Genomic DNA, 23,990 nt, shown 5'->3' on the forward strand with positions numbered 1-23,990 from the left:
GAGAAGCTGAAGGAGTAGAATCATCCACATCAGAATCAGAATAAGGAGGATACTCCTGCAAGTCTTCAGCCGAAGACTCAGAAGCCTCGAACATTGCTCAAAACTCTCAAACTCAGGTTCCACCCTAGGCCTCTTATCAGGAGGGGCATAGAACCTCTAATCATAGTAATCAAATCCTCTGCCATTTTAAGCATATGTTTCTTAGGCAAAGACCCTGAAGCACTAGGAGAAACCCCCACTGAAGTTAAACTTGGCCTGCCTCTCAAAGAAGCCTTGGAAACAGAAGGGGAGGCTCTAACCACCTTAGGAAGAGAGGGAAGAACAGCCACCTGAGAAGCCCCTCAGCCTGGCCTACTTCCTGCGAGGATACATCCTGTAACAGTAAAGTCTCTCCCTGAGACTCCAAAGAAACACCTGGCAAAACCTCCGGCTCCACTGAGCCTTCTAAAGATCCGGCGTCTGGGACTGTCGGTTCTTCCACTCTAGGCTTTGCTGCTTTGTCCTTGCGCTTTTTGGCGGCGGGCGTCGGAGCCTCCGGCGGCATTTTATAATTACAACGCTTCCCAAACACTAACCTGGCACAGTCTAACCTTCTCTTATTAGTGCGTTTGTTAAATCTAGCACAAGAGCGGCATCCAACAACGTCGTGCTCAGGCCCTAAACAAGGTATACACAAAGTATGGTAATCCCTATGAGGTATCTGTTTCCCACAAGAAATACAGTTATTCACTTTTTCTGACATCCGGTTAAATACTGAGGCAAGAAAAAACCAAAATATTCCCCAACGGGGTACTTAGCCAACTTTGATTCGGTCTGAAACTCTGACTTCAGAAACTTTCAGAACGCCAACCTGCACTCGCAAAATTGCTTCTGCATCGGACCATGCGGCAAAAAAGACTGAGGATATGACGTCGGTCATGCGCATTAGTACCCTGACGTACTGACGTCAGTCTAATGCGCCCTGACCGACGTCAGCCATATACTTTGGTATTCGGGCCGACTGGACAGCGGACTACCCAATAGTTAGGACTGCAGCAATGTGGAATGAAGAACATCTCCTGTTGTAGGCAGGGAATAAGAGTAATCATTGTTTCCAGACTGTGGCAATGTTGAGTCCAAACACTTTTTAGGTACCATTGAAGTTTCCTCATATGCAGTCTTGCATATGGAATTAGTAGGATGCAGGATGCCATGAAGCCCAAAGCCTGCAGAATTTTTCTTGCAGATAACTGGGCCTTTGTTGCCAACATTTTGAAATAGATAGTCAGTTGCCTTTGTCTGGCATGAGATAAGCCATCTGGGCAGTTGTATTTAAGCTTGCACTCAGAAATATTATCTCTTGAGAGTGTACTAGTTTTGATTTATTTTCGTTGACTGTGTACCCTAGGCATGTTATAAGTCTTTTCACAAACGCCAGATGCTGTAGAAGAATGTCCATGTTCTCTGCTTGAATTAGACAGTCGTCCAAGTAAGGATATATTTGTATTCCTCTGTCTGCAGAATGCAATTACTGGTGCCGGGCACTTTGTAAAGACCCTGGGCACAGTAGATAAGCCAAAGGGCAGTGCAGAGAATTGGTAATGCATTGAGCCAGCCTTGAATCTGAGGTATCTTCTGCATAATTGTCTGATTGGGACATGCAGGTATGCCTCTTTTAGGTCTAGAGTAACCAGCCAAGCATTCTTGCCCAGCATGGGCAGAAGCTGCTGCAAAGTCATCATCTTGAATTTTGGTATATCCAGGAATGTGTTCAGAATAGATAGGTCCACCAGGTCTTGTCCTTTCTGGGTACCAAGAACAGTCTTGAGTAAAATCCTTGTCCCTGCTCTGGTACTTGCTGAATGGCCCCCATGTCCATGAGCGATGAGACTTGTTTTTGTGCCTCTGCCCATTGATTTTTTGGCAGATCTCGCCAGCCGTTTGCCTTTGGCAGGGTATGGAAATGAAACTTGTACCCTTGTAACACAATATTTAGAACCCACTTGTCCTGGGTTATAATGTGCCAATTTTTGAAAAAAAAAAGTGCTAATTTTCCCCCTAAGGGTGTTGCCAGGAGATAATTGCTTGGTGTAGGCAGGGGGAAGTCATTGGGACTGTTTCTTGTATGGTTGTGATTTGTCTTCTCCAACTTTGGAGGTAGAAGCACCCCATTGCTTTGACCTGTAAGAACCTTGCGCCTGGGTTCTGCCTCTAGGGCGTCTGAATCTGCCCCTTTGAGGTCTGTCTGACACAGGAAAGGACCAATTCTTTGTTGGCCAGTGTCTACTAAATCTAGGTGGCTGTACTTGTAAAAAAATCTTTGACAGTTTGCATAGATTTAGCTTTGTCCTCCATTTTCTTTAACACCTCCTCTGCCTTAACACCAAACAAAGTATCATGCTGTAAAGGTGCATCTAATAATTTAACTTTGACATGATCAGGCAGAGCTTGCTCCTTTAACCAAGCATGCCTCCTAATTAAAGAGCCCATAACTGCGGCCCTGCAGGAGGCCTCCAAAGAATCAAAACCACATTGCAAAGTATGCTTTCCAACTTGTTCAGCTGCATGCAATAAATCCTGCATTTCCTTGTTTTCTGCACATTCAGATTGTAATAACATTTTCTGTTTAAGCAATGCCATGACATGTTGCTGATATTTGAGCATATGAAACTGACAGTTTAAGGCCCTTACAGTCAAGGTTGCAGATGTGTAAACCTTTTTGCCCCACCTATCCAGTGCCCTAAAATCTCTGTCAGAGGGGGTAGGGTTTTTTGCAGCGGAAGCCTTAACTCCTTTGGGAACCTGTGAAATAGTTTCTGGGTCTGCAGCAGGGTTTTTAAGAAGGAATTTATGAGAGTCAGGAACCCTGTAATATCTGTCAGGCTTAACAGGAGCTGGAGGTAAGGAGTCAGGGGTAAGACTACACTCCGTAAACACATAATCTACAATATCTAACACAGGTGGGATGGCTAGTGGCCTGTGTTGAGGTAGTAAAAGGAAATCCCTGAGCCTCTTTTTAGATTCTAAAAAATCTTGGCTCTCCCAGTGGAAATCCTCCCTCATGGTATGCAAGGTTTCCCCAAAAGAATAGTCCTCTGGAGGAGAAGCTGAAGGTATAGATTCTTCAGCATCAGAATCCTCATAGGGGGGGAAGAGAATATTCCTGATCAGAAGAGGAATCAGAAGAAATAGAAACCTGATCTGAAGATTCATAGTCAGTCTCTTGCCTAGGCCTCTTATCAGGTGGGGGATGGGAACTCCTGATCAAGGTAATTAAGTCTTCGGCCATTTTGAGCATCTGTTTTTTTGGGCATAGAGGCCTGTCCACATGGCTCTTGAGTTTGTTTCTTTGCTTTAGAAGGTGCTTTAGTCTTTGCCTTTGAAGCTGAGGTTAGCTTAATGTAATGTTTAGGTCTGAATACACCCTCAGAAGCCGGTGCCTGCTCAGCAGCTCTGGACCCATCTGAAGGAATAGTATCCGAGGCTCCAATACCTTGAGTTTCCAGCAGCCTGGCCGACTCCACGTGGGAGTCGGTAGCGGGCTGCGACTCTAAAGTAGCGGGTGTCAGGGGCTGCAAAAGCACCTCACTGAGAACCGGCGACTGGCTTGGGAGAAGCTTCGTCATCGGTTTTGGGCCTTGGTTGTCTTTCTCTCTCCTTTACTTTGCATTTTTTGTGAACTCCGGAAGTCTGATGGCTATCTGATGACATTTCTGGATAATTAAACTGGCGTCCAAAATAGTTTAAAGCAAAATCATACAGACGCTCAATAGTGTGTTGGTTAAATCTAGCACAAAACCAACAACCAGCAACATTGTGATCAGGGTCTAGGCAAGGAATACAGTAAGAATGAAAGTCCTTATGAGGTATTTGCTTTCCACAAGAAATAAAATTATTAACTTTTTCTGACATCGATCTGGAACAAGAAAAAAGTTTCCCCAATGGGGTACTTAGCTTTATTGAAGACTTAGGATCTGAAACTCGAACACGAAAATCTCAGGAGTCGGCCGACCGGCACTTGCGAACTGCTTCTGCTTCGGGCACCGCGTGGTAAGAAAGACAAAGAAAATGGCATTGGCTGCATCTTTTATACCCCTGACGACCTGACGTCAGGGAAGGGGGGACAGCAGCCGATGCAGGACCCAGGACTTTGGAATTCAGGCCGACTGACTGCAACCTGCCAGCAGGATTACCCAAATGTAATGACTGCAACAGTGAAATACGAAGAACATCCAAATCTGTTGAGGCCAGTAAGGTGCAAAGAGGATGACTTTGCTCTTCAACCTGACAGGTTCCTGTAAAAATTTTGGAATTAAGGGAATTGGTGGATAAGCATAAAGCAGATCGGGGTCCATTCAACAAGCACAGTATCCATCAGTGATTTCCCCTGTGGGGGGATTAGGGCAAACTAGCTGCTGCATTAAAAAATCACAGCAAGGCTGGCCCCATCGACAAGAGATCATTTCTGCCACTTTCCTTTTTGAGGGACCACTCGTGAGGTAGAATAATGGACCTGCTCAACTTTGCTATCACATTCCCGGAATGCGCACTGCTATGAGAAAGTGATTGGATGAGATCGCACAGTGCCACACTTGGAGTCCTTCTCGACACAAGGGGTGTGATCTAGTCTCTCCTTGTTTGTTGATGTACCAAACTACTGACATATTGTCCATATGAACCACAATCATCCCTAAAGGAAGAGCACCCTGGAAGGCCTGCAATGCTAAAAGCACTGCTCTCATCTCTAGGACACGAATATGCAAGTTGGCCTCTTCGGGGGACCAAGTGCCTTGCACTGTTTTTTTTTTTTTTTTTTTTTTTTAAATCAGAAAGTGCCCCCCGACCCCAACTGGGAAGTGTCCATGGTAACTATGGCCTTCGTTTGATGGAAAAGGAATGGACAACCTTATAGAACCTGATCTGAGTCCAAAACCAGAGATCTCTCTTGCATGCCTGAGTGATTCTTATTTGTGCTAACATGCGCTGATAAAGAACAGACCACTGTGCTGATAACATCCATTGGAGAATTCTCATATGAAATCTGGTTAGAGGTACTAGGATTATTGCTGCTGTCATTGACCCTAGAGCTTGGAAGACCAAGTGGGCTGAAATTCTGGTACTGCAAATTATTTTCCTGACTTGCAATCTGAGAGAAGAAGAGAAGCTATCACTGGCTTTGTGTGGAAAACTGCTCCTATGAATTCTAAGTTTTGAGTTGGCTGTAAGCTTGACTTACCATAATTTATGATGATCTCCAGATGAGAACAAATCTGGAGTACCTGTTTTCTTGCCGTTATTAACAGATGCCTGGTCGGGGCAGTAATGAACCAGTCATCTAGATATGGAAACACCCAGAATCCTTGCCATCTCAAGCGAGCTGCCACTGCTGCCATACATTTGGTAAACACCCTGGGTGCTGTCATGAGGCCAAAAGGCAGAGCTCTGAACTGATAATGACCATCTCTCAGCCAGAAGCAAATATAACTTCCGGATTGTCTGTTCATCTTTATTTGACAGTACTCATCCTGAAGGTCTATTGAGCACATCCAGCTGTCCTTGCCCAGAAAATGGAAAATGGACTGAACCGTGACCATCCAAAACTTTGTGCAGCAAACTAACTTGTTCAAATTGCTGATATCCAAAACTGGTCTCCAATTCTCAGTTTTCTTTGGCACAAAAAGAATCGTAAGTTCCAGATTCTACCTGGTCTGGCGGGACATCTTGGATGACTAGGTTTATTTCTAGCAGCTTTTGTACTTGCATTGCTGCTTCTTTCCTCTGACTGGGTGGAACATCGGCAATTTTTTGTAGAGTTGGGGGTGGAAGGGAAAACCTCTGGAAATAATTCTCTGGTATCTTTTGTTATGTCTAGTCAGGCTCTCTGGTGCAGGGATAGTCAACCCCCGATTGCCTCCAGAGGGAGACAATTGGGCCCCCTTTCAGAAGCATTGATAGGGTCTATTAGAGTAAGAATCTCTAGCCCCTGGTTTTGCGGGCCTCCTCTGCCATGGGGAAGGGGACGTCAACCATTAGAGTTCCCCCCTCTGCCCCTAGGGAAAATGTTTCCACTTGTGTCCTCGAAAGGATCCAGGAACTTTCTGAAACAAATCTTCCAACAACCTTGTTGATTCCTAGAAAAGGATATTTCTTTGAGGGGTCAAAAAATGTGCACCCACTGAAGAGAAGGTCTTTCCATCCTTCTCACACCTAGATAATGTGCCCTTCACTTTTGGGCCAAACAAAGACGTGCCATCAAAAGGAGCATTGATAAAGACTTGAAGGGCTCTGCAAAATCATGTAAGCGCATCCAGGCATGCCTCATAACAGATATGCCTTTACTCGCTGCTCTTGAGGCTGCATGCAAAATGAGCCTCATGGATGAATTCAAGATAGCTTGGATGGTAGCGCACTGAAAAGCCACAGACGATTGGGCCTCAGCAGAAACGGTCCCTGAAACGGAGTTGAAAGTTCTTTGATCAAATCTCAATGCAACCTAGTCCAATGTGTCAAATGCTTCAGCGACCAGAGGGCAAATGTCACTGAACTGTAGACACATTTCCCAAATCTGTCCATCTCTACTACTGGGATGAACAGAGGAACTCTGTTAAGTAAGTTGCTTCATGTTCGCCACTGCCACAACCACTGCATCCACGGGCACCCTTTAGCCCAAACATTTTCCCCTCAGATGGAGCTAGAATCCTATCTGGCCTTTTGGGAATTAGTTCCCCTGCATCAGGCTCCTTCCACACCCACCGAGAGACCAAATTGATGAGCTCATCGATGGATGGAGAAACCCAGGAAGGAGATGAGCCAGCTCCAAAGGACACCAGAAATACCAACCGATCAGGTGAAGGGTTGCTGGGATTACAACCACCTCTCTGTTTTAGGATCTCAAGGATGTGTCCAAATGAGATGTGTTCTGGAGGTGATCATGGAGACCTTTCACCCTCATCAAAGTCTCTATCTTCCATGACTGACTCTTGTGGAGAGTCAAAGTGCCACCTCTTGCACTTAATTTTCTTACGGACTTCCTTGGTGGGGTGTTCCGGAGAATTGTCAAAAGAGATATAACACCCTGTTGGGTAGACTGGCAGTCTCGTGCTGGCTGCCCCTGGGAAGTGGGATGATGAGGATCCAAGAGCAAAGTCATTGGGTGCTGTTGTGAATATCTGAGGGGGTCGGGTCTGTCAGTTCTGTAGGAGCAGAAAAAAAGAAGTTGTGTCTTCCCATAATGTTCCATCTGTGTTGTTCATCTTCTTTCATTCATCACTGATGGGTTTGGTTCTGAGCCCTCTGAACAGAGTCAGCCTATTACCAAGATTGCGCCAGCCAAAAAAACTCTCAAGCTATGTGTCTATCCAGAATGCCTTTTCCCTGTTACCTCAGATCAAGTTTGCTAAGAAAGGAAGTAAAGCCGAGGCCACTTCTACACAAGTGCACCACTTAGGCCCAAAGCATCCCCCAGGAGCCTTTGGAGGGGGAAGGAGGGTGGGAAGTGATGAATGAAAGAAGATGAACAACACAGATGGAACTTTATGGTAAGACATAACTTCTTTATCTGATGAAGTTAATCTTCTTTCCATTCATCACTGATGGGACAGAATCCCAAGCTAACTTGAGGTCCATGGGCGGTCCTTATGGAAGAACATTCCTGAGCACCATTGAGCTGAAGGCAGCTCTCCCCCTGGAGACCAGGTCCAATTTGTAATGACTGATAAAGGTATGAGGCTAAGCCCAAGTAGCTGCTGGGCAGATGTCATGCATGGATGCCCTGGAATGGAATGCTATAGAAGTTGCCATAGATCTGGTGGAGTGGGCTTTAACTTTTGGCATGGATTCATTATGAAGGGAATAGGTGACACGTATGCAGTCCTTTAGCCATCTTGGTAATGTAACCTTGGAAACAGCTTAGCCATCTTGGTAATGTAACCTTGGAAACAGCTTCTCCCATTTTGGATTCCGAAAAGGAGATGGAAAGCTGTTCAGATTTATGGATAGGTTTGGTCCTGTCTAGGTAAAATCTTAATTGCCTATGTACGTCTAAGGTGTGAGGGCAATACTCTCCTCTATTGGCAAAATTCGGAAAAAACACTGGTAGATCAATGGACTGGTTAATAGGGAATTCAAAAACAACTTTGGGAAGAAATGATGGGTTCGTCCGAAGTGACACTCTGTCTTTATGAAAAGCCAGATAGGGCTTCTTGACACACAATGCCTGTAGCTCCGAAACTCTTCTGGCAGAGGTAATGGCCACCAGAAACAAAGATTTCCAAGACAAAAACTTTAGGTCACACTTAGCCACAGGCTCAAAGGGCTTTTGAGTCAAGGACTGGAGGACTAAAGTGAGGTTCCATGGTTCTACGGGCTGGCTGACAGGAGGCCTGAGATGAGAGGTGCCTTTGAGGAAAGCCTTGCAGAGGTGTAAAGAGATAAGAGGGGTGCCATCTATACCATTGTGAAAATTGAAAATTGCCGCTAGATGTACTCGTACTGTAAAGGCAGAGGCCCCTTTATCAAAAAACTTAGCCAAGTATTGAAGCACTGCAGTAACTGGAGCCGAATATGGGTCTAGCATGTTATCCTTGGACCAAATGGAAAACCTTTTCCATTTATCCTGATATACTCTGCTAATGGATGGTTTGTGAGCGGCCAGAATGATGTCTCGAACAGGTGAGGAGAGATTAGCCTGCCTGTCTACTAGCGGAAGTGGAGAAACCAAGCGGTCAGCTTGAGAGTGGACAGGTTCGGGTGACAACCCTTGGGGGTGAGTGATCAGATCTGGTAGAGGGTCCAGAATCCACGGCGGGAATACTAGGTGAGGCTGAAGAAAGGGAAGCCAAACTTGTAGAGGCCAGAATGGGGCTATGAGGATCACCTTGCATCTCAACCGAAGAGCTTTCTTTAGAAATTGTGAGATCAGAGGAATGGGAGGATAGGTGTAGAGAAGTCCCGTGGGCCAATCGTGGATCAGAGCATCCCTCGGTGGCTCCCCCTCCAAGGGAAGTAGGGCAAAGTAGCTGCTGCACTTGGTGTTTGATGGGGAGGTAAAAGATCGCAGCAAGGCTGGCCCCAGTGGCTGAAGACTACAAACGCCCCCTTGGGGTTGAGGGACCACTCATGGGGCATGAGGATGCATCTGCTCAGTTTGTCCACAATCACGTTGGAGCTCAGAAAGCGGTTGGAAGCTATTGCCCACTGCCAAATTCTCATGGCTTCTCGACAAAGGGGTTAGGACTTTGTTCCTTCTTGCTTGCTGATGTACCAGACCACTGACACATTGTCTGATTGGATTGCAATTGTCCCGGAGGGGAGAGATGCATGAAATGCCTGCAACGCTAACAGCATGGCTCTCAGTTCTAGGACACACATGCAGGTAGACCTTTGAGGTGAACCATGTGCCTTGAACAGTCTTTCCCTAAAAATGACGCCCCCCCCCCCACCCGATCAGGGAAGCATCCGTGGTCACAATGGCTGTGGGCTGGGATGGTTGAAATGGGCGGCTCCAAAGATATATGTCTGGCCTCATCCACCAAAGCAGGTCCTGCTTGCAGGAGTTGGTTATTCGAATCTTGTAGTCCAGGGGATGACAGATTGGGAACCAATGACACAGAAGGAGCCATTGCAGAATTCACATATGTAGCTTTGCTAGAGGCACTATTGGAAGTGACGCAATAGATCCGAGGGGTTGGAGAACTTCCCTTGCAAAGGCTGATGTTTGAGAAAGAATCACTTGGATTTGAAGCCTCAATCGATGAAGTCTGTGAAGAGGGAGTGATTCCAGACAGGACTGAGTACTGAACACTGCTCCAATGAACTCTATTTGTTGTGAAGGGATAAGATTTGATTTCTCCCAGTGTATCGTTTTTCCCAACAATCTTGCCAGAGAGAGAGAGAGAGAGTATGTTGAAGCACAGTTACTAGAAGATGCTTGGTGGGGACGGTAAGGAGCCAGTTGACTAAATATGGAAACACCCGGAATCCTGTCTCAAGTGAGCGGTTACCACTGCTATGCATTTCGTGAACACTCTGGGGGCTGTAGAGAGACCAAACGGCAGGGCACGGAATTGGTAATGAATGGATCCTAGCTGGAAGCGAAGCAGACTCCTGGAGCATTTGTCCATTTTGATGTGGTAATACGCAACCCGGAGATCTACAGAGCTCATCCATTCGTCTTCTCTTAAAAAGGGAAGACTGGACTGAACCGTGATCATCCGGAATTTGGTGTGGGAGACAGACTTGTTTAAGTTGCTGAGATCCAAAATGAGTATCCAGTCCCCTTGTCTTTTTTGGCACCAAAAAGAATCTCGAGTAAAATCTGGATCCGCGCTGGTCTGGTGGGACTGGTTGGATGACTCTTTTTTGAGACAGCTTTATAATCTCTGGAAGCTGCTTCTTCCCTTTGACTCGGTGGAACTTTGGGAAGTTTTCTTGGAAAGTTTGGCTGACAGGAAAGGGGAATGGTGTAACCTCTGGTGATAATATTCTGCACCCAACGATTGGTGGTGATACAGTGCCAGGCAGCTTGCTGCAGAGAGAAATGACCCCCGGTAAGCAATCAGGCTGCCCCTCAGGAGCGCTGATAAGGCTGTCCAGAGGAGGAGTCCCTGGAGCCTTGGTTACGAAGAACCCCTCTGCCTCTATAGGGGCGTCTTCCAGAATTGTTACCCCCTCTGCCTCTGGGGGTATCATCACCAAGTGCGGCAGAGAAAGGACCCTGAGATTTCTTATGCAACAATTTCCAACTTCTCTGATTCCTGGAGAAGGTACGTTGAGGGTTGGAAAACTGTAGGCCTACGGCAGACAGGGTTTTTTCATCTTGCTCACACATTGCTAGCATGTCCTTCAGTTTGGAGCCAAAGAGGGATGAAGCTTCGATGGGAGCATTCAGAAAGGAAGACTTGAAGGGGTCCACGAGGTCATAGATGTGCATCCAGGCATGGCGTCTCAATGCCCGAACCCAGTGTTCTAGCCGCCACTTCGGTCACGTGTGAGAGCAACCTCATGGACAAGTTGGACATTGATTCCGGGGTTGCTAACTGAGGCCACTTTGTCCCGGACCTCTTCAGACAACTGTCCTGCGAGTGTCCCAGAGAGTTTGGAGATCAAGCCTCTCTGAAGCCTCACAAAGTTGCCCAATAATTCAGGGAGTGTATAGAAAAGGTCCCTGAGGCAAAAAGACGCTTTCCAAGTCTGTCTACCGCCTGGGACTCCCTGTTGGGCAGGTGGACAGCGGGACTTTCCTCAGCAAAGTCCTTTTTCGTAGCCACCGCCACCACAGCATCAACTGGTAACCCTTTGGATCAGTGCAGATTCTCAACAGGAGGGGACAGAATTTTGTCTGGTCTCCAGGGTATCACCTCAAATGGAATCAGGGTTCTTCCACGTGCGCTGCACGATGAGCTCGTTGGCAGGCGGGGTCACCCAAGAGGTAGATGGCCAGGCACGAAAAGCCTGCAGGAACACGGACTCCTCAGACGAAGGGATGGAGGGCTTCCAGTCACCTCTCTGCTTTAATATCTCAAGGATGTCTCCGAAGGAGACATCATTAGGTGACTGTGGGGACCCTTCATCATCTTAATCAGTGTCCCCCATTAAGGACTCCTCAGGTGAGTCCACGTGCTTCCTCTTGCATGTCTTCTTTCGAGTGGGCTCCTCAGTGAGGGTTTCGGAGGACTCGAAAGATTGGGTACCCTGAAGAGGGGTGTCCTGCGGCTTCTCTGCAAAAAAATAAGTTATGTACTCACCATAATGTTCCATGTGAGTTGTTCATTTCACCTTCATTCTTACAGATGGGTTCGGAGCCGATCCTCGGCTCCAAGTTGGCCTACTACAAAGCTGGAGGTCTTCAGACAGCTCGAGGCCAAGTCCCTATCCCATGATGCACCTTGAGTTACCTCAGATCTTGTTTGCTGCCTCTAATAATACCATATTCCATTCTGTCACTTTTTTTAGGTAAAAACCATGGAAAGACAGAGCAACCATGATAAAACTAGTATCTCGGTCCACAAAAAACTTTGGGGGGGGGGGGGTAGGAATGAAGGCGAGATGAACAACTCACATGGAACATTATGGTGAGTACATAACTTCTTTATTTGAAGTTGTTCTATCTCGGCGTTCATTCTTACAGATGAGTAGTGTCCCAAGCACCATCTTTCTTGTGTGGCTCACGGGAGTATGTTTTTCAGGACAGTAGAACCAAAGGAGGCCCTGTCCCTGGAGGCCCTATCAACTTTGTAATGAGTGATAAAGATATGAAGTTTTGACCAGGTGGCTGCTGCACAAATATTGTCTATAGGAAGCCTAGCAGAAAAAGCAGAGGATGTGGACACTGCTCTGGTAGAATGAGCCTTAATTTTGTGTTGTAGGGGTAAATTGGCAGATGAGTAAGTGAAAGTGATGCAATCAGATAACCATTTAGATAGTGTTGTTTTTTGCCACTGGCATACCTTTCCTAGAATCTGAGAAGGAAACAAAAAGTTGTTCTGATCTTCTGAATTCTTTGATTCTATCCAGCCAGAATCTGAGCTGTCTGTGAACATCAAGCTTGTGCAGCATATACTCTAAGTTGTTGGTGTGTTTGGGGAAGAACACTGGTAAATAAATAATTTTGTTAAGGTTAGCTTCAGTACAAACTTTAGGTAAGAATGAAGGATTTGTTCACAGTGAAACTGTCAGCATGAAAAACCAAATATGGAGGTTTTATGGACAAGGCCTGTAGTTCCAATACTCTTCGGGCAGACGTGATGGCTACTAAAAAGACAGTCTTCCAAGAAAAAAATTTCAAATCACATGAGGAAGCTGGCTCAAAGGGTGGGAGAATAATGCATGAAAGCATAACATTTAGGTTCCATGGGGTATAAGGGGATTTCACTGGTGGTCTAAGGTGGAAGGTCCCTTTGAGGAAGGCTTTGGATAGCTTGTGTGACAGTATGTTAAATCCTTCAATACCAAGATGAAAATTAGAGATGGCGGCAAACTGTACCCGAATTGCAGCTGCCACCGCTCCTTTGTTGAAAAGCATAGTCAAACATTCTAATATAGAGGAAATGGGGGCTTGGTAGGGATCAATGTTATTCTGAGAAGCCCATATAGAAAATCTCCTCCATTTGCTAAGGTACAACTTCCTAGTAGAGGATTTATGAGACGATATTAAAATATGATGCATTTCGTTTGAGAGGTTATGGAACCTGGCTATGTTGGGAATTGGAGCAGCCAGGCTGTCAATTTTAGGGACTGAAGGGAGGGATGAAGGGCCCTCGACGAATGCGTCAAAGTCTGGAACTGGGTCCAGAATCCAAGGCTCTCCCAACAGATGAAGATGAAGGAAGGGGAACCAAATCTGCAGAGGCCAATGAGGGGCTATTAAAATGATGGCCCTTCCAGGGCTTTTGCATTCGGTATTACTTTGGGTATCAGGGGAATTGGTGGGAAAGCATAGAGGAGACCCGGAGGCCAAATGTGTACGAGTGCATCCCTTGGAGAATCTCCCTGAGGGAGAATCAGGGCAAAGTAGCTTCTGCATTTCATGTGGGAAGCAAAAAGATCGCAGCAAGGCTGGCCCCATCTGCAGAATATTCTCTCTGCTATCTCTTTTTTGAGGGACCACTCATGAGGCAACAAAATTTCCCTGCTCAGTTTGTCTGCAATCACGTTGGATTTCCCCGGGATGTGCGTTGCTATCAGAAAGTGCTGGGTGGATGTAGCCCATTGCCATATTCTTAGGGTCTCTTGACAAAGGAGACAGAACCTGGTTCCTCCTTGTTTGTTAAAGTACCAAACCACTGACACGTTTGTCCACGTGAATCGCAACTGTCACTAAAGGGAGAGAGTCCTGAACATACTGCAATGCCAAGAGTGTCACTCTCATCTCTAGAACATTGATATGCAGATGTGTCTTGTTCGGTCCATGTGCCTTGGGCTGTTCTTCCCTGAAAATGCCCTCCCCACCCGATCAGGGAAGCGTCCGTAGTCACTGTGGCTGATGATGAGGGTAGGATACAAGGACGACCTATGGTTACTTGAAGAGAGGTCAACCACCACCGAAGATCCTTTTTGCATGTGTTTGTTACAATAATGAGGTGAGACATTGGGAGCTCTTGATAAGACCATTGCGTGAACAGCAGCCATTGTAGAATCCGCATGTGCATGCGACCCAACGGAATCGCTATTACTGCAGCTGCCATCATCCCTAACAACTTTAGCACTTCTGATGCTGGAACCTTGTCTCTGGATATGATGTTCTGAATTTGCTGACAAAGTAGTAATATCCTTTCTGATGGAAATTTTAAAGTGGTGGTGGTGCCCAATTCTGCCCTGATAAAAATGATACGTTGCAATGGCAACAAGGCAGATTTTGCTGAATTTATGGTAATTCCCAGTTGATTGCAAAGAGTAAGAGTGGTGTCCCTGGCTTGTATTAGCTGATACCTGGTGGTGGCAGTGAGGAGCCAATAGTACGGAAACACCTGGAATCCCAAATGCCTCAGTTGAGCCGTGACCACTGCCATACATTTGATGAACACTCTGGGGGCTGTAGTCAGACCAAAGGGCAGGGCTCGAAACTGATAATGATTGGCTCCCAGCTGGAAGCGCAGATGATCCCTGGATGGTCTGGCCATTTTTATATGGTACTACGCATCCTAGAGATCTATCCAGCACATTCACTTGTCCTTCCCTAAGAAGGGAAGTATCGACTCAAGTGTGACCATCCGGATCTTCTCTTTCTTGACAGATCTGTTTAGTCTGCTGAGGTCCAAAATAGGTCTCCAGTCCCCTGTCTTTTTTGGAACTAAAAAGTTCCAGATCCTATCTGGTTTGCTGAGACTGGTTGGATGACTCTTTTTCTAAGCAACATTTGGAGCTCTACGGTTATTTGTTCCCTGTAACTGGGTGGACTGTCCAGGATTTTTGTTGTCAATGGAAAAGGGATGGTGAAGGGAATAAAATATCCTCTGGAAACTATACTTTGTACCCAGTTGTCATTTATTTTGAGCCAGCTGTCTGGATACAAAGATAAGCGACCCCAGACTGCCTCCAGAGTAGGACAGTCGGGCATCCTTTCAGGAGCACTGGTAGGGCTTCCCAAAGAACTGGTCTCTGTTGCGCTGATTTTGTGGAACCCCTCTGCCATGAGGGTGTCGTCTTCCATTATTGCCCCCCTCCTCTGCCCCTGGAGGGGGGTTCACCACATGTGCCCAGAAAGGCTCCTTGGGCTTTTCGGAACCACATCTTTCCTCCGTTTTGACCCTTGGGGTAGGGTCTAGTAGGGGTGGAAAAACGGACTCCGACAGCAGACAGTCTTTCCTTCCTGCTCAAAGTTTCCTTAACTTTGGGCCCAAAAAGGGACAAGCCATCAAAAGGGGTGTTGACAAAGGATGACTTAAAGGGCTCCGTAAAGGAACATAAGCGCATCCAGGAGCGTCTCCTGAGAGCAATTCCTGTACCCGCTGCCCTACTTGTTCCATCAGCTGCATATGAGATGAGTTCACTATGGAATTAAGGGTAGCAAGCTGGGAGGCAACTTTGTCTGAAGCTCCTTCAGCTACCGTACCCTGAAGAGTATCTTCAAGCACTTTTAGGAGATCTCTTTGCAGTCTTGTGAAATGTGTAAGATAGTTCAGTGAACGCATGGCAAAAGTTGCTGGACTATACTTGTGCTTCCTGTATCTATCCATGATCCTAGAGTCTCTGTTAGGAGGATGGATAGAGGAAGATGTTTCTGACATCTCCTTTTTTGTGGCTGCCGCCACCACCATGGCATCAACTGGCACTCCCTTAGTGAGAAAAGATTTATCTTGAGGCGCAGAAATAAATTTATTCGGCATCCAAGGGACAGGCTCCATGGTGTCCGGAGACACCCACGCCCTTCGTCAGACCAGCTCCATGAGCTCATCGAAGGGTGGAGACACCCAAGAGGTGGAGGGTTGAGACCTGAAAGCCTTCAGGAGGACTGACTCATCTTCAGTAGGGTTGGTGGGCTTCCAGCCACCCCTCTGCTTAAAGATTTCTAATATATCTGCAAATGAGATCTTCAGAGTGGGACCGTGGGGACCTTTCTGATTCATCTAAGTCGGTGTTAGATGTGAGAGACCCCCGCAGGGAGTCTACATGCTTCCTCTTGCAAATTCTCTTCCTCGGAACCTTATCAGTGGGAACGTCTGGTGAGGTCTCAGAAGAGCAGGGGCCACCCAGTGGGGCTTCCTGAGGCTCAGGGTCTCCACGCTGCAAAGGGATATGCGAGGCAGAAGTGGACACAGGCGCTTTTGGGGAGGAGGTAGTTGGTCCTGAAGTTGTGGATGTCCTGGGGGACATTACTCTCCTCATGGCCTCAAAGGCACCCCTGCTCCGATGAAAAGGAACAACTGGATCCGAAGAAACAACTGATCTCCTCGGCACTAGAACAGTGGGCTCTGATCCAGAGGTAGGAGCCAAACTCATCAAAGCCGAGGCCCCGAGATGTAAAGTCGGAACCGGCAGGTCAGTCAAACTATTATCCCTGGACCCAACCAGCGAGTGTCAGCTCCTAGACTCCTCAATGGGCGCCGAGGAAGTATGAGTAAATGGAAATGAAGGCACTGGAGCAGGCATCGCCTCCAAAGGCTCCGCAATCATGAGGTCCAACTCTTCTGGCTCCGATGGGCCAGTATGGCTCAGAGGAGGAAAAGAAGTAGATGGACTAACAAGTTTTCAGTTCCTAAACCACTTGGGTCTGCGTCGATAATTTAGCAAATGCCGGTGCCTGTAGCAGCTTCTGCACCACACAATCCACATCCAAATCGGATAGACTACTCGAGGACAGAGATGAATGTATGGAGGGTGGTACCGACTGGAGGATAGGTGATTTCAGTACTTCAGAGACCGGTTCCAGGACTGGGGACTGGCTCCGAAAAGACAGGATGCTCGGCTCCGAAAGATGTGGAGCCGACGTCGACAGTTTCTTGTATTTTGACAAATCACATGAAGAAGCCATAGAAGACTGGCTAGTTTTATTCTGGTCGCTCAAAGCTTCCCGAAAAGAAGATTTTACAAGTCCTCTGTCAATCAGTTTTCTTTTTCTTTCATGTAGTACTCTGCTAGAAAAGGAATGGCAAATGGAGCAAGTCTCTTGCAAGTGCAAGGCTCTGAGACAATAGACACAATTTATATGACTATCGGTCACCGACATCTTTTGTCCACACTTCGGACATTTTTTTAAACCCAGACTTGGGATGGTTATCTTTTTCTTGGTCAGCCATGTTAAATCTTTCAATACCAAAAATATCCAACTGTATACCAACAGACTGTAATATCAAAGAAGAATGCGCACACACACACAAACACACTTTAGCAATTTTAAACTGCAGTAAGTAGTCCTTAAAAAAAACAAATGGGCTGTATATCAATAAATGTGAGCTAACTATAATTATATAAACACACCCACACACAATATCCAACATCTAAGACACTGTCCGGTTTGATTCTCAGCTAGAGCGTCTTCTGCGTGGAGACATGCGTGAATGGGCGTACCTTTGTTGAAGGTTGTGCATCAGGGCTGGTAACTCGGCACGTAAAAATCAACTACCAATCATTAGCGGACCGGAGTTCCGCTGTGGCGACCCCTAACCGGGAAAAGCCGAAAGACACAACAACAACAACATAGAAGCTTATGAAACACTACAAAGCTATATAAACTATCCTAATATTTTTATAAAGACGCACCAAAGAAGGGAAAGGGAATAATAAAGGCCTATAAAAAATGAAGGCCAAAGGGAGTATAAGAAAATGTCAGAAAAGGCTAAGAATCTAACAAGATATTAATATTTTAAAGTTTTAAAGTTATAACTATCAATATATAAGAGAGAAAATAGTAATTCTTGACAAAATTTGAAATACTGGCTTGAGCTGTGCTAGGAAACTTCCAATCTGTTGCAGTGGCAAACTAGATCTGAGGTAACTCAAGGTGCATCATGGGATAGGGACTTGGCCTCGAGCTTCATAGTAAGCCGACTCAGAGCTGAGGATCGGCTCCGAACCCATTTGTAAGAATGAATGGCGAGATAGAACAATTTCACATCTGGGGTTTCGACATCATAGGAGCGCTACCAGAAGCAAGAGCCCTCTCCATTGTGCGATAGGCGGGCCCGCCCGAAGAGGGATGGGAGCCCGGAACAGAGAAAGACAACCTCAGGACCGGGGTCACACCCCGCTCCGATGGACCCGTCCCCACAGGTGGAGCCTCAAGCAGGATTGGCGCGGACGCAGCCACTGGCACCAAAGAGGGAACAGAGGAGAAAGGCAGCGCCGTACCCTGGGCTGAGGCGCCCATCCTCCAATCCCTAGACTGAAGAAGGATCGGTTCGGCGGGAACAAAAGGGACAAACTCTGAGCCAGAGTGGGGTGCACTGTAGGTGCAGAGGTGGCAGGTTCCAAGAAGGATATCGGAGCAGAGGGCTTTGGAACCGAGATGGTCGAAGGAGGATGGAGTGTGTGGATAAGGCAACCAAAGTCCAGTAGGTGGATGAGTTTTAGAAAGTGATGGAATCCCCCTGGCTACCAAATACTGGTCCACAAGACGCACCACGTTGTGTTCCGAAAGGCTTCTGGTGGATCTAGTGGATACTCCAGATGGGGAGTCAGGACATTTGAGAAATGGGCTATACAGTTGGCCCAGAAACAAGTCTATGGAGGGAGAGTATCGGGTCCGTGATGCAAGGTTTGCTGGCACCAAAGTCCCTAGTTTCGTGACCGGAAGCAAAGGGGTCAGATCCCATGAGGTCGGTACAACTCTTGGTGCCGAAGTGGCACTCGGAGCTGAAACGTTCAGTTCCAAAATGAAAACTGAAATCGAAGTCGAAGGTGTGCCCTAAGCCGAAGTAGCTACAGGTACCAAAGTCGAAACAGGCATAGTAAGATCAATGATCAGTGCCGGAAGCAGGGCGTAGGCGTTGGTATCGAAGGTTTTGAGACAGTTGCAGCCGAAAAAGGCGGAGTTGAAGAGGCAGATTTATGCTCAGATGATAACTTGGAGACCTTAGACGTCCCAGGTTTGCTCTAATCACCCGATGGTGAAGAAGGAACAGAATGGGATCTCTTTTTGTCCTTAGGAGGGGTTGAGACCTCCAGCGCAGAAATGGCCTCTGAGAAGGGAGACTTGAGTAACCCCTTCAGAATGAGTTTATTTTTGCGCTCATTAAGAGTGTGTTGGCTGAAACTTTGACAAATATCACATGGAGGCTGCACCGAAAGGTGGGCCACTCCCAAACAGTATACACAGTCATCATGCAAGTCACTATTAGGTAACGTGCCCTTACAAGAAATACAATGCTTAAAGCCAGAGGTACCCTTCTCATCAGACATCTTAACAGAAAAAGGACACCACAACTAATTGTATAATCCAACAATGATGATGTCACTCCATTCAAAAAAATCACCAGAAACACACCAAATTAACAACACACTGTATGAAGAGAAGAAAGGGAAACACCTGAATAGAGATAAAAGCTAGCAGGTTAGGCAAGAGAAGACAATACCAGCTATGGTATTGAAGAAATACCACAAGAGTAAGGGAAAATGCCGTACCAACAATGGTACTTAAGATTACCAATGGTAACAACGGGTAGAGTGGAAAGAATATGGTTAGACTGAAGAAAGGACACAAGTAATACTAAAGGTTTAGTAAAATATGAAGATATACAAAAACTTTTACACAAATATCGAGAGAGATTTCACTTAGCTGAGAACTCAGCTGAAACGTGGCTTTACGGCTAAGTGGCAAATAAGAGCTGAGGTAACAGGGAGAAGGGCATTCTGGATAGAGACTTAGCTCGAGAGTTTTTTTGGCTGGCGCAAGCTTGGTGATAGGCCAACTTGGTTCTGAGGGCTCAGAACCGAACCCATCAGTGATGAAATGGAAAGAAGATTAACAACATCAGATCAACCTCTTCACAACCTCAAAGGCAGACTGCCCTGGGGAAAGAGACTACCTCGGCTCCAAGAAGGGAGACTTCTGGAACAGTTTCCTCACACCCCAAAAGCAATCTACCCGAGGGAGGAAGTTGCAACCAAGCTGTCCCATGCCAAAGCAACAAGCAGCAGAGATGGCTCAGACTTCTGGAATCAATCCTAGCACCCCAGATCAAACAAGGAAGCTTCGGCAAGAGTCCTCTGGATCCAAAGATGTCGGAGCTGTGGCACTCAGAGTTAGCTTCAAATCCAAAGACAGGATCATCTTTGGATCCAAGCCAGATGGACCCAGAAGACTCAGACCCAGGGACTCTGAAGCAACTAGTAGGATCAGAGAAGGAATCTGAAGTGGTGGTGTGGTCAAAGGACAGGCCTCTTGACCTAAAGTGGTAACACACCCATCTGAATCTCCACAGAGAGAAACTTCATCATCATAACCACATCTTCTTCAAACTTCTGGTGGATTGAGATGAGGCCAGGAAAGGTGACTTAGCACTGTGCTTTTCTAAAAAGGTAGATGGGACCCTGGATGGAATTGGATCCATAGAATGAGAATAATGGGTCCTAGGCATAACAATAGGAGCTGACACTGTCAGCTCCAAAAATTTTTGGTCGGCTCCAAGAATGTCCAATCCATATGCCTCTTTTTCTTTGGATCTGAGGGGGAAGAGGTTAGAGACCTCTTCACATCTGATTTAGTCCTCTTCCAAGACAAATCCGAGGAGGCTGAGGAAGCAGAAGGAACAGGAGATTTCAACTCCTTGGTCTCCCCCCCCCCCCCCCAAGGGCACGCTTACATTTATATAAGTGAAAACCATATCACTTTAGTTGCAGACAGTTTACATTACAGACACCACTGAAACAACTGTAATTGTAAACATTATACATCACTTATAAACCACCATCCAATCATTGTCAGTTAAGCATTATATGGCTCATTCAAATCCTTCCTCCTAAACCTCGTTCCTGCTCTGCATATATTGTTCCAACAATTCACATTTTTTCTTATGTAGTTTGTACCTTCCCTTTTCTAAAGATCCCAATTTCGGTTGTTTTACCTCTGTTACTATATTCAGTACTTCTGGTAAAGTTGTTCTACACTTTGATTTCCATTTTCTAGTAGTTGCTTTTTTGGCAGCCACAATAATTAAGACTCAGCAAGGCTTTACTATGTCTAGGCAATTCCGATTCTGTAACAAAACTAAAAAAAATCATCTCCCCAGTCAGTCCAATCTGCTCACCCAGCATCTCCAACAGAGTGGCCCACAGGGAATCCCAAAAGCCTGCCAGCTCACTACACTCCCAAAAAAACATGTTTCCAGCTACCTCTTTCTTGCCCGTCACACCTGCAACACTTGTTATCCACCTGAGGAAAAATTCTTTGGAGTCTACTTGGAGTATAAAAATACCTAGGTAAACACTTCCAGGCAAAGATCCTAAATCTTCTAGACTTTGTTGCATATTTGGGAGATATACATATATATGCCCATTGTCTCTTTGTGAATTGCTTATCCAATCTCTCTTCCCAATCCTTTCTAAGCTCCTCTGATTGATTCATATAATTATGCAATATTTTATATGCTTTACTAATTATTCCTTTAATGACAACTTCTGTTCTAGATTCAATTACACACTCTGCCAGTGCTGGTCTTTCATTTAGGAGCCCCTATTTTTCTCTTTACCTATACTTTGGTACCAGTCCTCGGACAGGGAAGGCAATCTCTAACTTGCAGTCCAAATAAATTCTTGGCCTCTTCCCATTCTATTACCTTTCCCTTTCTAGTTATTTGCTCCCAATACCTTGGTTCCTTTGCCCGTTTTCTCCAATCCCCTCTTGTCTACTATCTGTATCCCTGACCACAGTCAACCCTATCGGCATCAATTCCTTGGTCTTAAGCTTGGGGGACGGAGCCCCTGAAATTGCTTCTCGGAAGGAAGAAGGCAGCAAGCCTATCAATATTAATTCATTCTTTCTGTCCACTAAAGTGCGGGGATTAAGGTTTTGGCAGATCAAACAATCTTCCTGTAAATGCTGCAGACCTAAAAAATAAACACGTAGATTGTGTGCTTCCAAATTAGGCAACTTGTGCCCATACTTCAAACACTTCTTAAAGCCGGAAGGGCCCTACTTGGCCATTATTACAATAAAGAAATAAAGCAAAAAGGAGAGAGTGTACATATATATATATATATATATATATATATATAGGAAAAGGAAGGTATTAACAATGGTAATTAGAAACATTATTGTACAAGACATGTAGGGATAGAAAACAACAATGGTATTTTAAGAATTACAGATAGTACAAGGGTAAGGGAAACAACAGTAACCTAGGAGACAAAGCAAAAAAAAAAAAAACAATATATATATATATATATATATATATATATATATATATATATATATCCCCCCCACCCCCCGGTGTGTGTGTGTGTGTGTGTGTGTGTGTATATATATATATATATATATATATATACACACACACACACACATACAGATTCATATATATATATATATATATATATATATATATATATATATATATATATGAGGGTGAGAGACAGAGAAATTTTATATATAAAAAAAAATATATATATATATATATATATATATATATATATATATATATATATATATATATAGTCAGAGAGAGAGAGAGATTTTATATAACAAATGAAAAAAAGCTACCTTATCTGACAACAAAACACTGAAGCTCAAGAGCTATGGTTGACCACGTCCTTTTGTTAAAAGGAGCAAACAAGATCTGAGGTATGTTAGGGGTTGATGCATTGTGGGCAAGGGAGAAGCTCAAGAGCTTTTTGTTTGCCTTAAACTTTAGTAACAGCAGAGTCGGATCCGAAGATCGGATCCAAACCCAACAACTGAGGATAGAATGAAAACTGACATCATCAGATCTTAACAATTAGACTGGCGGCAAAGAAATTCTGAGGATAAGGTGCTCATATGTCAGTTATTTACTTAACATCCCGGATGTAGGACATACGTCTGACCTACGGTGCATGGAAGGGCCTAAGGCTTTGGCATGCTGACCAAATGTACAGCTTTCCTAGGTAGGATATTCTAAAGTACTGCAACAGTGATAAGGAAGGACATCTTTAGTTAATTTACATAAACATTTTCAGACTGTCCATGATGGCAGCAGACGGCTATAGTCCTGTAGTGTGTTTACAATTACAAGAGTTACATTCAGACATACATTTCATGCATACAGACAGACATTTCTTCTGAGTGTCTCAGCTGCTCAAATATCAATGGTCATTTGCAGAGCCATTGATGTCTCATCTGGCTTCCAGTGCCACTTCGCAATCTAATGCCCCTCAACTACTAAGGAGCGCCAGGTTCGATGATGTATTCCTCAATTCGAGAAGCAAAACAAGTGTGTTGTCTACTTTAAAAGACTGTAGCAAACTGCTTGCTACAAATACTGTAAACCACACATGAAGTGCTGAGGCAAGTGATTAATTCCTGACTGCAAAAGCAACGTTTCTTTTCTGACCATTTGTTCTGCAGCCCCTTACATCCGCCCTACCATAACTGCTCATCTGGTTTTCAGTGAAAAAGCTAATAACTGGGATTCAGACAAAAATATTTTAATCATGTCATACCAAATGAAAAGTACAGATTTTTTCCTTTTACAAGCATTTTCACAATATGTCAGTTTAGCAGTGTGTTATGTTTACCACACTTTGATAAAGATGGAGAAGACACATTTATGCATACCTTCCTTTTATCTGTTTCCAGGGGTGAGCTCCATGGGTCCCTTTTGCTTTCTTTATCTGCAGAGCCAAAATATGTAGGAAAATCTGAAAGCTTGTGCCTGTGTTGTACAAGTCGAGGTACTGTTCATTGCTGCAGCAGTTCTTTACCAGCTCTAGCATCGAGAATGGTGTTTTTCTAATAGCCATTAAGCCCTTTAAACCCAGCCATGGAATATTAAAAGAGCTATTCTGTCAAAAAGGAAGAAATGGCCATGTAATGACTCAATGACACTTACTTAAAACAAATCTATTAAAAACTAAGCAGTTGAATTTTGTGTCATCAAACAGTA

The 23,990-nt window shown here is 45.2% G+C and overlaps 1 protein-coding gene across 1 annotated transcript in view; it reads right to left on the reverse strand.

The window, feature by feature from the left end:
- Positions 1-23,990, reverse strand: part of MMS22L (MMS22 like, DNA repair protein) — a gene marked incomplete in the record, with an annotated part of 1,809,169 nt that overhangs the window by 1,013,363 nt on the left and 771,816 nt on the right. The window contains 1 exon segment of the mRNA XM_044065731.1: positions 23,663-23,889. Within this exon segment, the coding sequence (XP_043921666.1) occupies positions 23,663-23,889 (227 nt within the window).

This window comes from Protopterus annectens, chromosome 1.part0, assembly GCF_019279795.1.
Source record: "Protopterus annectens isolate FY-2018-M chromosome 1.part0, PAN1.0, whole genome shotgun sequence".
NCBI classification, from domain to species: Eukaryota; Metazoa; Chordata; order Ceratodontiformes; family Protopteridae; genus Protopterus; species Protopterus annectens.